The following is a 12,280-nucleotide window of genomic DNA, read 5'->3' on the forward strand; positions in this document are numbered from 1 at the left end:
AGTTAATGTTTTTTGTGAATCTTTGTGCACCTCTCATCTTGTTCCATTCAGTTGAGTTTATTATATCTAATGTCGATTATTTGTTTCACTAACCCCTATTTGAACTGAAGGAAAATTGCGATCCAAAACGCAATGGAAATTAAAAAATTTCCTTGAGAGATCCTTACAAATGGGCATGATCAGAGATAAAAACTGTTACCTTTTATGGTGATTGAAACCTTTAATGCAGATATAAGGAGTGATCATGAGCGTTGAATGGTGACCACGCCTCTACTCATTACACACGAATGAATTCCTTCCGTCTCAGTGTTAACTGCTATGAATGAAGGCTTTGAGAAAAAAAAAAAAAGAGAGAGAGAGAGAGAGAGAGAAACAAAATTTCATCAAGTGAAATGCTTCTGCACAAGGGTTCTATTTATAGAACCACTTGTGTGGGCTGCAAGCTAAAAATTCCACTTAAGTGTATGTGGCACATATCTTATGGTATACCGAAAATCACTTAAGCGTGTGGTACCTTATCATATTTCGTATTCTACTTAAGTGCAGCGTACCTTACGATATTCTACAATTCACTTAAGTGAATTGTATCTTACGGTGTTCCTTTTTTACTATATCTCTCATCAATTCGTCCTTTTGTGTGTGACCCTGTAGGTTTTTGCGACATTGTGATCTGACAAATCTTTTTTTGTGATAATATTTGTGTGTATAATTACCCTTTTTACCCTTATGTTTATATTGAACACAAGTCATAGACTGTGTCATCCTTGTCCAGTTCAATATTGGACTCTTAGACATTTATCGTTACGCACGATGGACAAATTCCATCTAGGTCACTCATGTCCCTCAACATGCTTCGTGGAGTACCCATCAACTATCTTTATAGTCATCTAGTTACGGACAATGTTTGATCAGCAATAAAGCACTCGACTTTACATCTAAGATCCATAGTGATTTCAGGTCGAAGGGTGGTATACACCACTATCACCGTGAGAATAATTTATGACACTTTGCATAATATTCTATGTAGTATTCTCATAGCGGGTCAATCCAGTATAAATATTACTCATAATATTCATACCTATGTTTAAGACTTGATAACTCCTTATCCATGACCCATGAGATGTGATCATCAGTCTATATACATAATAGTCTTAATGCTTTAATGTTATCCCACTTTACAACAAAGCTCGACTACATATACTTTAAGAATAATGTCCTTATGTTTAATGGGATCTCATGATTAAGTCACACTTGATACATTAAATGGACTAATTATTTTAGGGACTTTATTAAACAAACATAATAAAGAAAAAGTCTTTTATTATTAATAAATAATTCGATACAAGTACCAAAAGTATTGGCCTCTAGGGCTTACATCAACATGAACATATAACCTATTAAATTGATTTTGGAAATAATCATATGCAAAATTATATTGTATTTGAAACTTATCTTACACCGATTAATGATTTTATAGCATTTTGCAACTCATCATTCATCTCATGTTGTTTTATTGTTAAAATCTCTCTAATACTTTTAGTTTTCGTTCAACTTTATTCCATATCTGTTCATTTTTTAAAGCATCGAATTTTATGCTTTCAAGAATGAATTAGTAGAAAAAGAAGTGTTAAATAAAGAACTTGAAACATTAGAGAGATTTTAACCATAAAATAGCGTGAGATTGATGATGAGTTGCAAGATGCTTCAAAATCATTAATCAATGTAAGTTGTTCTTCAAATATAACACAATTGTTCATATAATTATTTTCCTAACCAATTTGGAAAAATTATATGTTCAGTATATGGTTTAGTGAAATAAGTAATCCATATTAGATTTAATAAACTCAAAATTCTTGTACCCTTCGATTTTATTAGATAGAGGTGAAAATATGATATATCCGTCAATGAAATTACAAAATTGAAGGGACATGTGTTTTCACCATTTTAAAATTCCAAAAAGTCTCCTTGAGATCGAACTCTTGACCTTTTCACATACCCGTCGGTTATTTTAAAACCGAGAGGTAAAGTGTGCATTTTTCATGACACCCTTCATTATCTCGCCTCTGTAGCCGATGTTAAATGCATTTCGCGTCCTACGTTAAATGTGTTTTTTCTAGTAGTGGGTGAACATTTTTTTAAGCAACTTACTTCTTTATCAACCACAATCATCTCGAAGTACTCCTTATTCTTTGAGATAACCGTCCATTTGTGATGGATTCTCACAACAATCTTCCAGAATTCTTTAGTATCATTAATGTCCTTCATTAGCTCAAACGATTTTGCTATCTGGATGTCAAACAACATAACAAAGGGTCGGACGTTTCAGCATTAGGGTTTGATCGTAGAAGGTGAGATGGAGAGGTGAAAAAAGTGAAGAGACGAAAGTGGAAATGTGAAGAAGCAAGATAGTGAAAATGAGTATAAAAGTAGAAGTGTCAAAAGCAGAAAATGAATAGTTTATATTGAAAATGATAAACTATCTTGCAACCTGACATGACATGTAGCACAATTGTATTTGCCTTTCCAATACCAAATAAACTAAAAGTTAGGCCAAAACCAAAAGTTTAAACAATGGTAACGTTTTATTTCATAGAATAAGAACAAAAAAATAAATGACATAGTTAATGTCAAGCAAAATGTCGTTCAGTTTGAATGGAAATTGGCAGCTAGTTGAATTAAAAGAAAAAAAGACAAGTTTTGCCATTAAATTAATGATATGGCGCATGAAGACCAAAGATTAATGTTGTAAATCCCATAATAATTAACTCTCTATAGATATTATAGATTTGCAAAACCTTTTATTCATATAGTAAGTAACATGCACATCAAAGGCATGGTGGCTTTACCTTTTTATTTCTCAATTTATATTTTATGAGAGATCATTGACAAAAAATTATAAAAATAAAAAGATTTAAATACATTTTTTGTCTCTATAATTTGAGTGTTTTAAATAATTCATTCCCCTATTATAAAACCAACGATTATGATCTCTTAATTTTGATGGTATTTAAATTTTTGTGATCCTCCTCCATTTTTACATACGTGACAATGATAATTATAATAAAAAAAATATTTTTAGTTATCTATTATTGATGACTAGGATATTGTAATGTTTAATAATATTTTTAATTAATTTAATATTTTTAATATTTTTTTAGAGAATTAATAATTTAAATTAATATTAATTCTCTAAAAATATATTAAAAATACTAAATTAGCAAAAAAAACATTATTAAATATTAAAATATTATAGTAATCAATAATAGATAATTAGAAATAATTTTTCTATCATAATTATCATTGGCACGTATGTAAAAGTGGAGGAGGACCACAAAAATTCAAACACCATAGGAATGTTGATTTTGTAATATGAAAATCAATTGTTTAAAACACACAAATTAAGATCAAAAATACACTTAAGTCAAATATAAATATGGATTGCCAAGAAAAATTAATGGATGCACGGCAAATACTTTTTTTCTAATAACCGAATACCATAAATATAAATTATAATTTTATACCACGGACTTATTTTATTAATAAAATTATATTGAATATAAACTATGACACAATAAATACTGAATGGATTGATTTTATTATTAATTAAAAAAAATATTAAACAAAAATTGATTATGATAATCTATAAATGATTAGGAGTTTTAAAATTTCAAAATATTAAATTAAAATAATTTTAAAACACTTCACTTTAAAATTCATCTCAAATATAATTATTTTACAAAAATACTAATTTTAAAATATTTTTATTAAAATTTGTCTCGCATCTTGATATGCGTGGGTTTGACACCGATACTACTATTTTATGTAGGATTCATTTTTAAAATGAAGATTCACATATATTTTATCTAATAAAAAGTGAATGTTAGAGATGGTTAAAAAGAAAGTGTTTTAAAATACTCCTTTTATTAACAACAATTTGAATAGGGCATTAGGAAGACAATTTTAACAATTCAAAGTTCAATATGTCATTTCAAATGTTTTATCCCTTAGATTCAATGATGAAAAATATGTTACGTTTTTTTTGTACCATGAGTGTTTTTAAGCTTTTCATTATGGGGCTTTGATGATTGTCAAAAACATTATTAATTAATTTTTTATTAATATTTTTAGTTATATTTTGAAATAATAATTTTTATAATTTTTAATTTATTATATTTTTTTATCTATTACTATCTATAAAGGGGATAGGAGATTTTGGTGTGGCTTATTTTTCTTCCAAGTTTGTCATTTATATAATTTATATTTATTAAAAAACCACAACAACAATAACTACTCACACTCTAGAATTAGGATGAGAAGAAACGGTTACAGCAATAATGGAATTTAGTAACAATTTCCTTATACTTTAAATAATGGAATTTAGTTTTTCAAAAAAAACTACTTCAAGTTATGGGTGGTTTTTTTTCATCTTATTTATAGCAAAAAAATTGCCATGAATTCGTATAATTACATAGCAATTTCTAATTTCTTTCTCTATTGCAATAGCAATTTGCATCTTTTGTGTACTACCATTATGGCAAACTAGCGTTCAGACGGGCACTCCCGTGCCCGTCTGCCCGCTTTTTTTAATGCGCACAGCAGAGGAAAATAAATATTTGTTTTTCTTTTTATGAGGTTTCTACTATAGGTCGTATTAAAGCACAATATTATTACATTTTGAAAATGGTAAATAAAGATATTCAAAATTATATCGAAGCATGCAAAGTAATATTGATACTGTGCAATCAATGACGTTCTTTAAGAGGAATGCCGAACATGAAATCTCTATTCGAAGTATTTTCTTTTTCTTTGCAATTGTTTTCCGTAGTAAAGAAAAAATGTAAGACTCTTAAATTAGATTTTTTTAAGAGAAAAAGATAGTAAAATTAATAGTAAGTTGTGTAATACAGCTTTTGCTTACCTTATAAAGATTCGAATCAATTCTTCGTACATCCCTTTATCAATGCGCTCTTGAGATTTAAAAAACTACAAATACATGACGAAATGTCATATTATAAAAGAAATACATTCAGAACATATGACTCGTTTGAATATAATATGGTTTATTGCGACACAAATAATACCTGGAGAATGGAGATACTTTGTTTTAGTCTAGATTTGGTAGAACAACAGTTATGACTTGTTTCTGAATTACCTGGATTTCTGGTAAATAAGGAAAACAATGGACTTAGTAAATATATATGGTTTTATTTACATAAACCACAAATAGCAGTTAAATTCATGCATTCAAAAATAAAAAACCTCTCCATCCTTTGAGATATTATTTCTCTTTTCACCATTTTCCAAAGTTGTGTTTTATCTGTTATCACTGTGGAGCTCCAACCGATGGAGTAAATTTACAAACGTTTGACCTGTTTCAATGAGGATGATAAGAATGTTACTGAAAGAGTGATGAAAGTGCAAGAATTTTTTTATACGTATTACGGAAAAGATAAATACACCTTATTGTCGAGTTTGTCGATGGATGAAATACTTTGTTCATCCTTCCATGTGTTCCATTTATCTTCAAAGTCTGTTATCTAAAATTTATTGCATAAGAATAGTGAGAATAACTATCACCCCATTTATATCTAACATAAAAGCATAAAATAAATGATTAAGTATAACTTACTTTCATGTTGAAGCAAGTTTCAACATTCTTTCGTCTCAAATCCTTACATAATTGAAAGATTTCATCGTGTTCTAGTTTGGCTGTATATTAAAGCAAAAGAAAATTATATTTAGTTATTGCATATCTATGATATAAATAATACAATATAAGCCTGGTATGTCGTGTAACCAAAATGGGAATCAACGTGTGAGCAATTTTTTCAATGTACTTAATAAATACCTGCGGGTGCGATAAAAGAATTTGTTTGTAGACTACATTTTTTATGTAGTCACCATCTTCTCCTTTCAATTTTCCTTCCCTGGTTAAAACTCTTGTTGTAGTTTGTGAAACACCCCTGGATAAAGCCACATATAACTGTCCATGACTAAAAACATGTCGTGGAAGATATATTCCAACATTTGGAATGGTTTATCCTTGTGATTTATTTATTGTAATTGCAAAACTTAGCCGCACAGGAAACTGCTTTCTACTAAGGACAAAAGGCAGACCATCACTTGCAGATGTTTTTATTTTAATTCTAGGCAAAAAAGCACGTTTTCCTGCGTTGCTTCCTGTTAGGATTTCCACATCCAACATATTCATAAATAAACCACGACATAATAACCGGGTCCCATTACACAATCCATATCTAGGATCTAGATTTCGTAATAACATCAATGGTGCACCCTTTTTTATCTTTAGAATATGTGGTGGCAAACTACCTTGTGCAATTAAGTTTAAGAATTCTTGCTGGTATAAATTATGATTATCTCCTTCAACCTCGTCAAACGATAACAAATTATGTTCTTCTCCTGGAAACTGATCGATAATCATATCATTCAATTTCTGGACATCATCATTTGTTGGTGTCAAAATAGCTCTTTGTACCATATATGGGGCATCCCAACCATGCAATTCTAAATTAGGAAAAATATGTTGGATAAGTACCTGTATGGAATGTTCACCTTCCCATGGGATTGCAATATGTAAAGGTAACCTCACCATGTCATCTGGTTTGGTAGGTTCAACACCATCACCAATGCGAATAAGAAATTCTGCAAACTCTTGATCATGCAATGATCGCATATTTTGACGCAAACGCAAAATCTTGGTATGATTCCATAAATGAGACTGAACAATACACGCTGAAATCATTTGTGCCTTAGTACCTTTTCTTACAACAGGAAGAACTTGACGAAATCCCCCCCCCCCCCTGATCAGAACTTTTCCACCAAATGGAGCATTGTTGCTACAAATGTCTTGTAATGATCGATCCAAGGCTTCCAAACAATTTTTGTTTGTCATTGGTGCTTCATCCCAAGTGATACCGTATAGATTCTCCCGATAACTTTTCTTGTTGATCGCCTACGATGCCATTCCATACCCCACTTGTTCCAACAATAATGCTCTAAAATCTCTCTATACAGACACTTTCTTGCTTGTGGATCTCGTAGATTCAATGCAAAGAATTGTGTGACCATTGTTTTGGAGTTGCGTTCATTATTTAACACATCTGCAATTTGCTGATGATCATAAAAGCGCACTTGATGGCGGTTCGGCAAGTGGATCCGCAATCTTTCAACCGAAGGATATAATCGGTAAAGAGTGAATCGAAATATTTTCCATAATGCCTCGAGAGCACAAATCCATCTTGCATCAACATATTATTGAACTTCATCCATGTATGATCCTTTATGAATCTCCATAGCCACACGATCAGGGCCCTTGTACACATATTTGTATAGATACTTGATACTTTTAATGCTACTGCAAATCTCTACATTGATGTGACAATCATACTTTAATAGTAACCAAGGGTTATAAGGAACCACCCATCTATTATCAACATACCTATCTCTACCTAATGATACAGACTCATCAAACCTTCTCCTATACTCGGGATATGAGTCAGTGCCTTGACGTGTTTCATCCAAGAATTGTTTGGGATACCTTTTTTTACAATGTCCGTCTTTCATACATGGAGACTTTCGGTTGATTATGCCGCAAGGTCCGTGGATCATATGTCTTACAACAGCTTCATGCAACTGTGGTTCACATTCTAATTTAGGTATTTCTGCTCTTACCATACTATCATAATCTTTTGGGTCACGCAACTTATCGTTACTTTCTAAGACCAACTGTAATACCCCAAAATTTACCCTTCATTTTTCCTGAAAAAAAAAAAAAAAAAACGAAAAAAAAAAAATTTAATTAATTAATTAAATAAATAAAATAAATAAATAAATAAAATATAACAAATTATTTTGGACTTGGGTCTCCCTCATTTGAGCCCATTACCCACGAAAATCAGTCTATAAATACTGAAGTTTCAGTAGAGGAAAACACACTTGGAGTTACACTTGGAGTTACACTGGGAGATTTACTGGAGAAAGAAGGAAGAGAAGCAAAACACTCTGAGATTTACTTGGAACAAAACCCTGAGGAAAAAGATAGTGAGAGAAAAGCCAACAGAGTTCAGAGCAACCTCCAAACCCTGAAAGGAACTCAACTTGTAAACCTCACGGGCGCAACTCAATCAAGCTCTCCAATCAGGTTTGCCCTATATCCATCATCTTTATGCCTTTTATTTGAATGCTCTAAATGTATGAGGTATTATGGGTGAATTTGATACCTTTTTGTGAGCCTTTTGTGAATTTTGATGGAATTATTCATGTGGTTACATTTTGATTTAGGGGCAACTCTGGGTTACCCTATTTTGTTTATTCTAACCTGTCTTGTGTTTCCATGGCATTGTTTTCTCTTGATTTCATCCTGCTGCTCTAACCCTTTGTCGAGTTTTGTGAGGGCTCACATGGCTTTCGCAGAGACACTCGCGTGGTTTCCCACTTTATTTGTGGGATACCCCTTGGAGTTTTATTCTGATTATTCGTGTTGACTGATTTCCTTTGACGGTCCAGCTGGAGACATTTCAGGGTTTCTTGCCCCTTTAACTGCTATAGCTTCGGATCTTTATCCGTGTGGTAATTTTTTTCCTTTCTCATACTTTATCACTTTCTTAGCTGGAAGACCTCGATAGGAGGCAATGTTTGAGCCCCTTGGTGGCATTTTACTTTGAGATACATGTTTTGTGTTTTGTATTCATATCCCTGCAGGTAGCGCGGTTCCTTCGTCAAGGACTGCCTTTTTGCCCTCGAGCATCCCAAACCCTAAAACCCAAAGCAACACGTTTACTCCTTCTACTACAGGCGAGTAAGTCTCCAAAGGTCGAGCATCCGGTAGATTGCGTAGTGACGTCGTTCGTCCAAAACCCAATCCATAACCCCGTAGTTAGCCGAACTACGGCTTGCTCTGATTCTCATTCCAGATGAGATACGTAGGCATAAGACGCGATGTCTTAGCGAGCACACATCCCCCCAACCCATAGGTCAGCCGAGCTACGAAGACTCTGATTCTCATATTCAGATGAGATACGTATGCAGTGGATGCAACATCCGCGCGAGTCATTTTCATTCAACCCCTTTTTTTTTAGTAAATAAACACATTAGATAAACCCACACCCTTTAGACAAAAACTACAAAAGTGGATCCCGTAGAGTACTATGGATGCGTAGGGGTGCTAATACCTTCCCTTCGCATAACCGACTCCCGAACCCAAGATTTGGTTGCGAGACCCCGTCTTGTCCTTTCCTTTTTCAGGTTTACTTCGAGCGTTTCCTTTCCCTCCTTTGGGATGAATAACGCACGGTGGCGACTCTTCTGTCTTTTTCTTTCGCCGGTTGTTTTTTTCGCACACTGTATTTTTCAGGTTGCGACAGCAACAACATATGCACATGCGGCAGTCCTCGCTTTTGAAATTCAGTGGCATACATGTAGCTTTTAACTTTACCCAAGACTCCTTTATTAATAACATCATCCTTCAATTTCTCAAATTTCGAACGAAATATTCTTGTTAGCAAATCTGGACGATCTTGTGGTGTTTGAAAAGGCAAAAGTTCTGATGTTATCTCACTCCAAAAAGGATTGCATGTCATTGTTAGAAAAATATCTGGTTTACCGCCATTAAGAACAATAGCCATGCCATCTTCATAACGTTGTGTCATGTCTCGACGACCGCCAATAAATGATGATGGCAATATTGTTCTTTTTCCAATGTTCTCTACGATGATTCATGAAATACATTAAATATATCACTTACGTAATAATTATGTAATATATTATTGTATTACACTTTATCTAAAATACGTTAAAATAAGTTTTGCAGTGAATAAGATGATTTTATTATTCAAATTATGAAAATATATTAAAATAAGCATTACACTTTGTATGTTACCCAAAATACGTTAATATTGTTTTATATTAACCAATAAAATATCATGTTACCCAAAATACGTTAATATTGTTTTCTTTTAAGTAATAAAATATTATGTTACCCAAAATTTCCACCAATTTATTAATTAATATTTCGTTCAACTAATTATTTTAATAATTAATTAATAATTAAATTATTATAGTATGTCAGTCCATTAAATCAATTTAAGTTGTGAACATCACACCCCCGCTAAATCAGTTGTGGATTCTGTCCGTTGCATTTTGTTTAGGCCGTTACCTAAATATATAGGTGGTCTTTTGTCCGAAGGTACTCATATGAAATTTTGTCTCTCTTAATTATTAATTTATTATTAAAATAACTTCTATAATGTTTGTCCCGTCCAAATAATTATGTGAAAGGTATTTTAAATAATTTGTCCGAAGGTACAAATTAGTAAAACGTGATTATTAAAAATAACCGGTATATGAGTACCTAAATATATGAACATACAAAGTGGTACTAATTTCTTAATGCTTTTTAATTAATATAATATAAAGTTTATAAATTAGGAACTATTAAAAACATCATAATTATAAAATCTTGAATGTTCGTAGGATCGTTGTTGGTGGTGGTTCACCTTCTTTCTTTTTGTTAATGCACTTTTCTTTTCCACTTTCACAATTGCATAATGGAGGACTATAAATAAGTGAAAAAAGTTGATTATACAAATATGAACAAATCCTAACGAAAATTCCAGTGTTGCTTTCGAGCAAAGAAGTCATAGATAGAAGTTAGAATTTCACGTACCTTCAAGAAGTTTCTGGCAAGGCAGTTCAATCGCGAAGGTTGACCGTTGGATGTATCAGCGGTGATGTCGGAAGTTCAGCGGTGCTTTTGGTTGTTGCTGTAACCGGAGGAAATGAAAAAAATGAAAATCGTGAATGTTCGTAGGATCGTTGTTGGTGGTGGTTCACGTGAGAGATGAAGGTTTATGTTATGGTGAAAGATAAATATGGTTGGTAATTGTTTTTGTAGCAGCCAATAATAAGAACATTGATATTGAGAAGTAAAGGAAATATTTTGGTATGTCAGAGAAACTCCCATTTAAAATTAAACTGTCATTTCGTATATGTTGTAACTGCTATTCCTATTTTGTAGGAGTCAAAATTTGATAATAGGAATAAAAACGTGAGAAGTTATAAAGTGAAAATTTTGGTGATGTCACATAAACTCCCATTTACACTTGGATTTTATGTGTGTAAGCCCATGCATCCATTATTTAAAATTAAACTGTCATTTCCTATATGTTGTAACTAGGGGTGTTCGCGGTGCGGTTTGGGCGGTTTTTGCGATAAAAATCACCCGAACCGCAAGAGAAAAAAGCATGCGGTTCGGTTTGGTTCGGTTAACTTTTAAAAATAAAACCAAACCAAACCAAACCAAATCAATGCGGTTTGGGTTGTTTCGGTTGGTTCGGTTTTTTATAATATTTTTATTGAGCCAAATATACTCCTATAAATAACGACATAACTTTGTATTTAATCATTCATATATGACTAAATAACATCAAAATTCATCATATTTAGACAAAAACGTTTCATTCAATATACAAAAAACAAGATTAGACAAAAGTAGAATAAAAGACAAATATAAATAGTAGCATAAAATAATATCAAAGACATAACATAAAAAAAAAACATATGAGATGAGAGATTAGAAAAGATGAAAAAAAGAACATAAGAGATGCGAGATTGAGAAGAAAAGTGCAATAAAAACGTAATTGGAAGAGAAAATAGTAACATAAAAGATAAAAAAGAAAGAACATAATAGAGGACTTATTAGAGTAGAATAGGCGAGACCTAAATGAAAAAGAAGATGAGAAGAATGTGTGATAATACTATGAGAGATTTAAGAAGGTTGAAATTGAAACCCTAAGTGTGATTAAGAGAAAATCGTTTGTAATTGTAAGGTTAAAGCATACTATATTTGAGGTTTGGGTTGGATGTGGGATAAGTGAACTTTGGGTTGTAACATAATGCGGTTTGGTTTGGTTTAGTTCGGTTTGCAAAATATAAACCGCAAACCAAACCAAACCGTGCGGTTTTATTAAAAAATGACCCAAACGAATCCGAACCAAATGCGGTTTTTTGCGGTTTCGGTTTGGTTTGGTTTGGTTTACGGTTTTCTATTGGGTTGGTTTGGTTTTGAACACCCCTAGTTGTAACTGCTATTCCTATTTTGTAGGAGTTAAAATTTGATAATAAGAATAAAAACGTGAGAAGTTATAAAGTGAAATATTTTGTTAAATTGTTCCATAAGTATAGGATGGTATGAGTGTCACATATTATTATTATTAGATAAAATAAAAGAAAAAGAATTAAAAAATATAAGGGTAAAATCGGG

General features: G+C 32.1%; 2 protein-coding genes across 2 annotated transcripts; both read right to left on the reverse strand.

Annotated features, from left to right (window-relative positions):
• Positions 1-4,291: 4,291 nt before the first annotated feature.
• LOC127081814 (uncharacterized) lies at positions 4,292-6,913 on the reverse strand. Its single transcript, XM_051022040.1, has 5 exons — positions 6,118-6,913; positions 5,630-5,709; positions 5,460-5,537; positions 4,919-4,983; positions 4,292-4,361 (listed from the first exon to the last, which is right to left on the reverse strand). The coding sequence occupies exons 1-5, from the start codon at positions 6,911-6,913 to the stop codon at positions 4,292-4,294; spliced, it is 1,089 nt and encodes a 362-aa protein (XP_050877997.1).
• Positions 6,914-7,272: 359 nt separating this feature from the next.
• On the reverse strand, positions 7,273-7,695 carry LOC127081815 (uncharacterized). The gene has a single exon (XM_051022042.1). It carries the CDS (start codon positions 7,693-7,695, stop codon positions 7,273-7,275), a length of 423 nt encoding a protein of 140 aa, XP_050877999.1.
• Between the last annotated feature and the right edge of the window lie 4,585 nt (positions 7,696-12,280).

This window comes from Lathyrus oleraceus, chromosome 5 (genome assembly GCF_024323335.1).
Source record: "Lathyrus oleraceus cultivar Zhongwan6 chromosome 5, CAAS_Psat_ZW6_1.0, whole genome shotgun sequence".
NCBI classification, from domain to species: domain Eukaryota; kingdom Viridiplantae; phylum Streptophyta; class Magnoliopsida; order Fabales; family Fabaceae; genus Lathyrus; species Lathyrus oleraceus.

What these genes read in the sequence shown, in the direction of transcription:
- LOC127081814 (XM_051022040.1), bottom strand. Translation starts at nt 6,913, where the DNA reads ATGACAAACAAAAATTGTTTGGAAGCCTTGGATCGATCATTACAAGAC. An exon ending in AAACTTGCTTCAACATGAAA is followed by an intron (nt 5,538 to 5,629) that starts GTAAGTTATACT and finishes AATAAATTTTAG; the next exon opens with ATAACAGACTTTGAAGATAA. An exon ending in TCGACAAACTCGACAATAAG is followed by an intron (nt 4,984 to 5,459) that starts GTGTATTTATCT and finishes ATGTATTTGTAG; the next exon opens with TTTTTTAAATCTCAAGAGCG.
- LOC127081815 (XM_051022042.1), bottom strand. Translation starts at nt 7,695, where the DNA reads ATGGTAAGAGCAGAAATACCTAAATTAGAATGTGAACCACAGTTGCAT.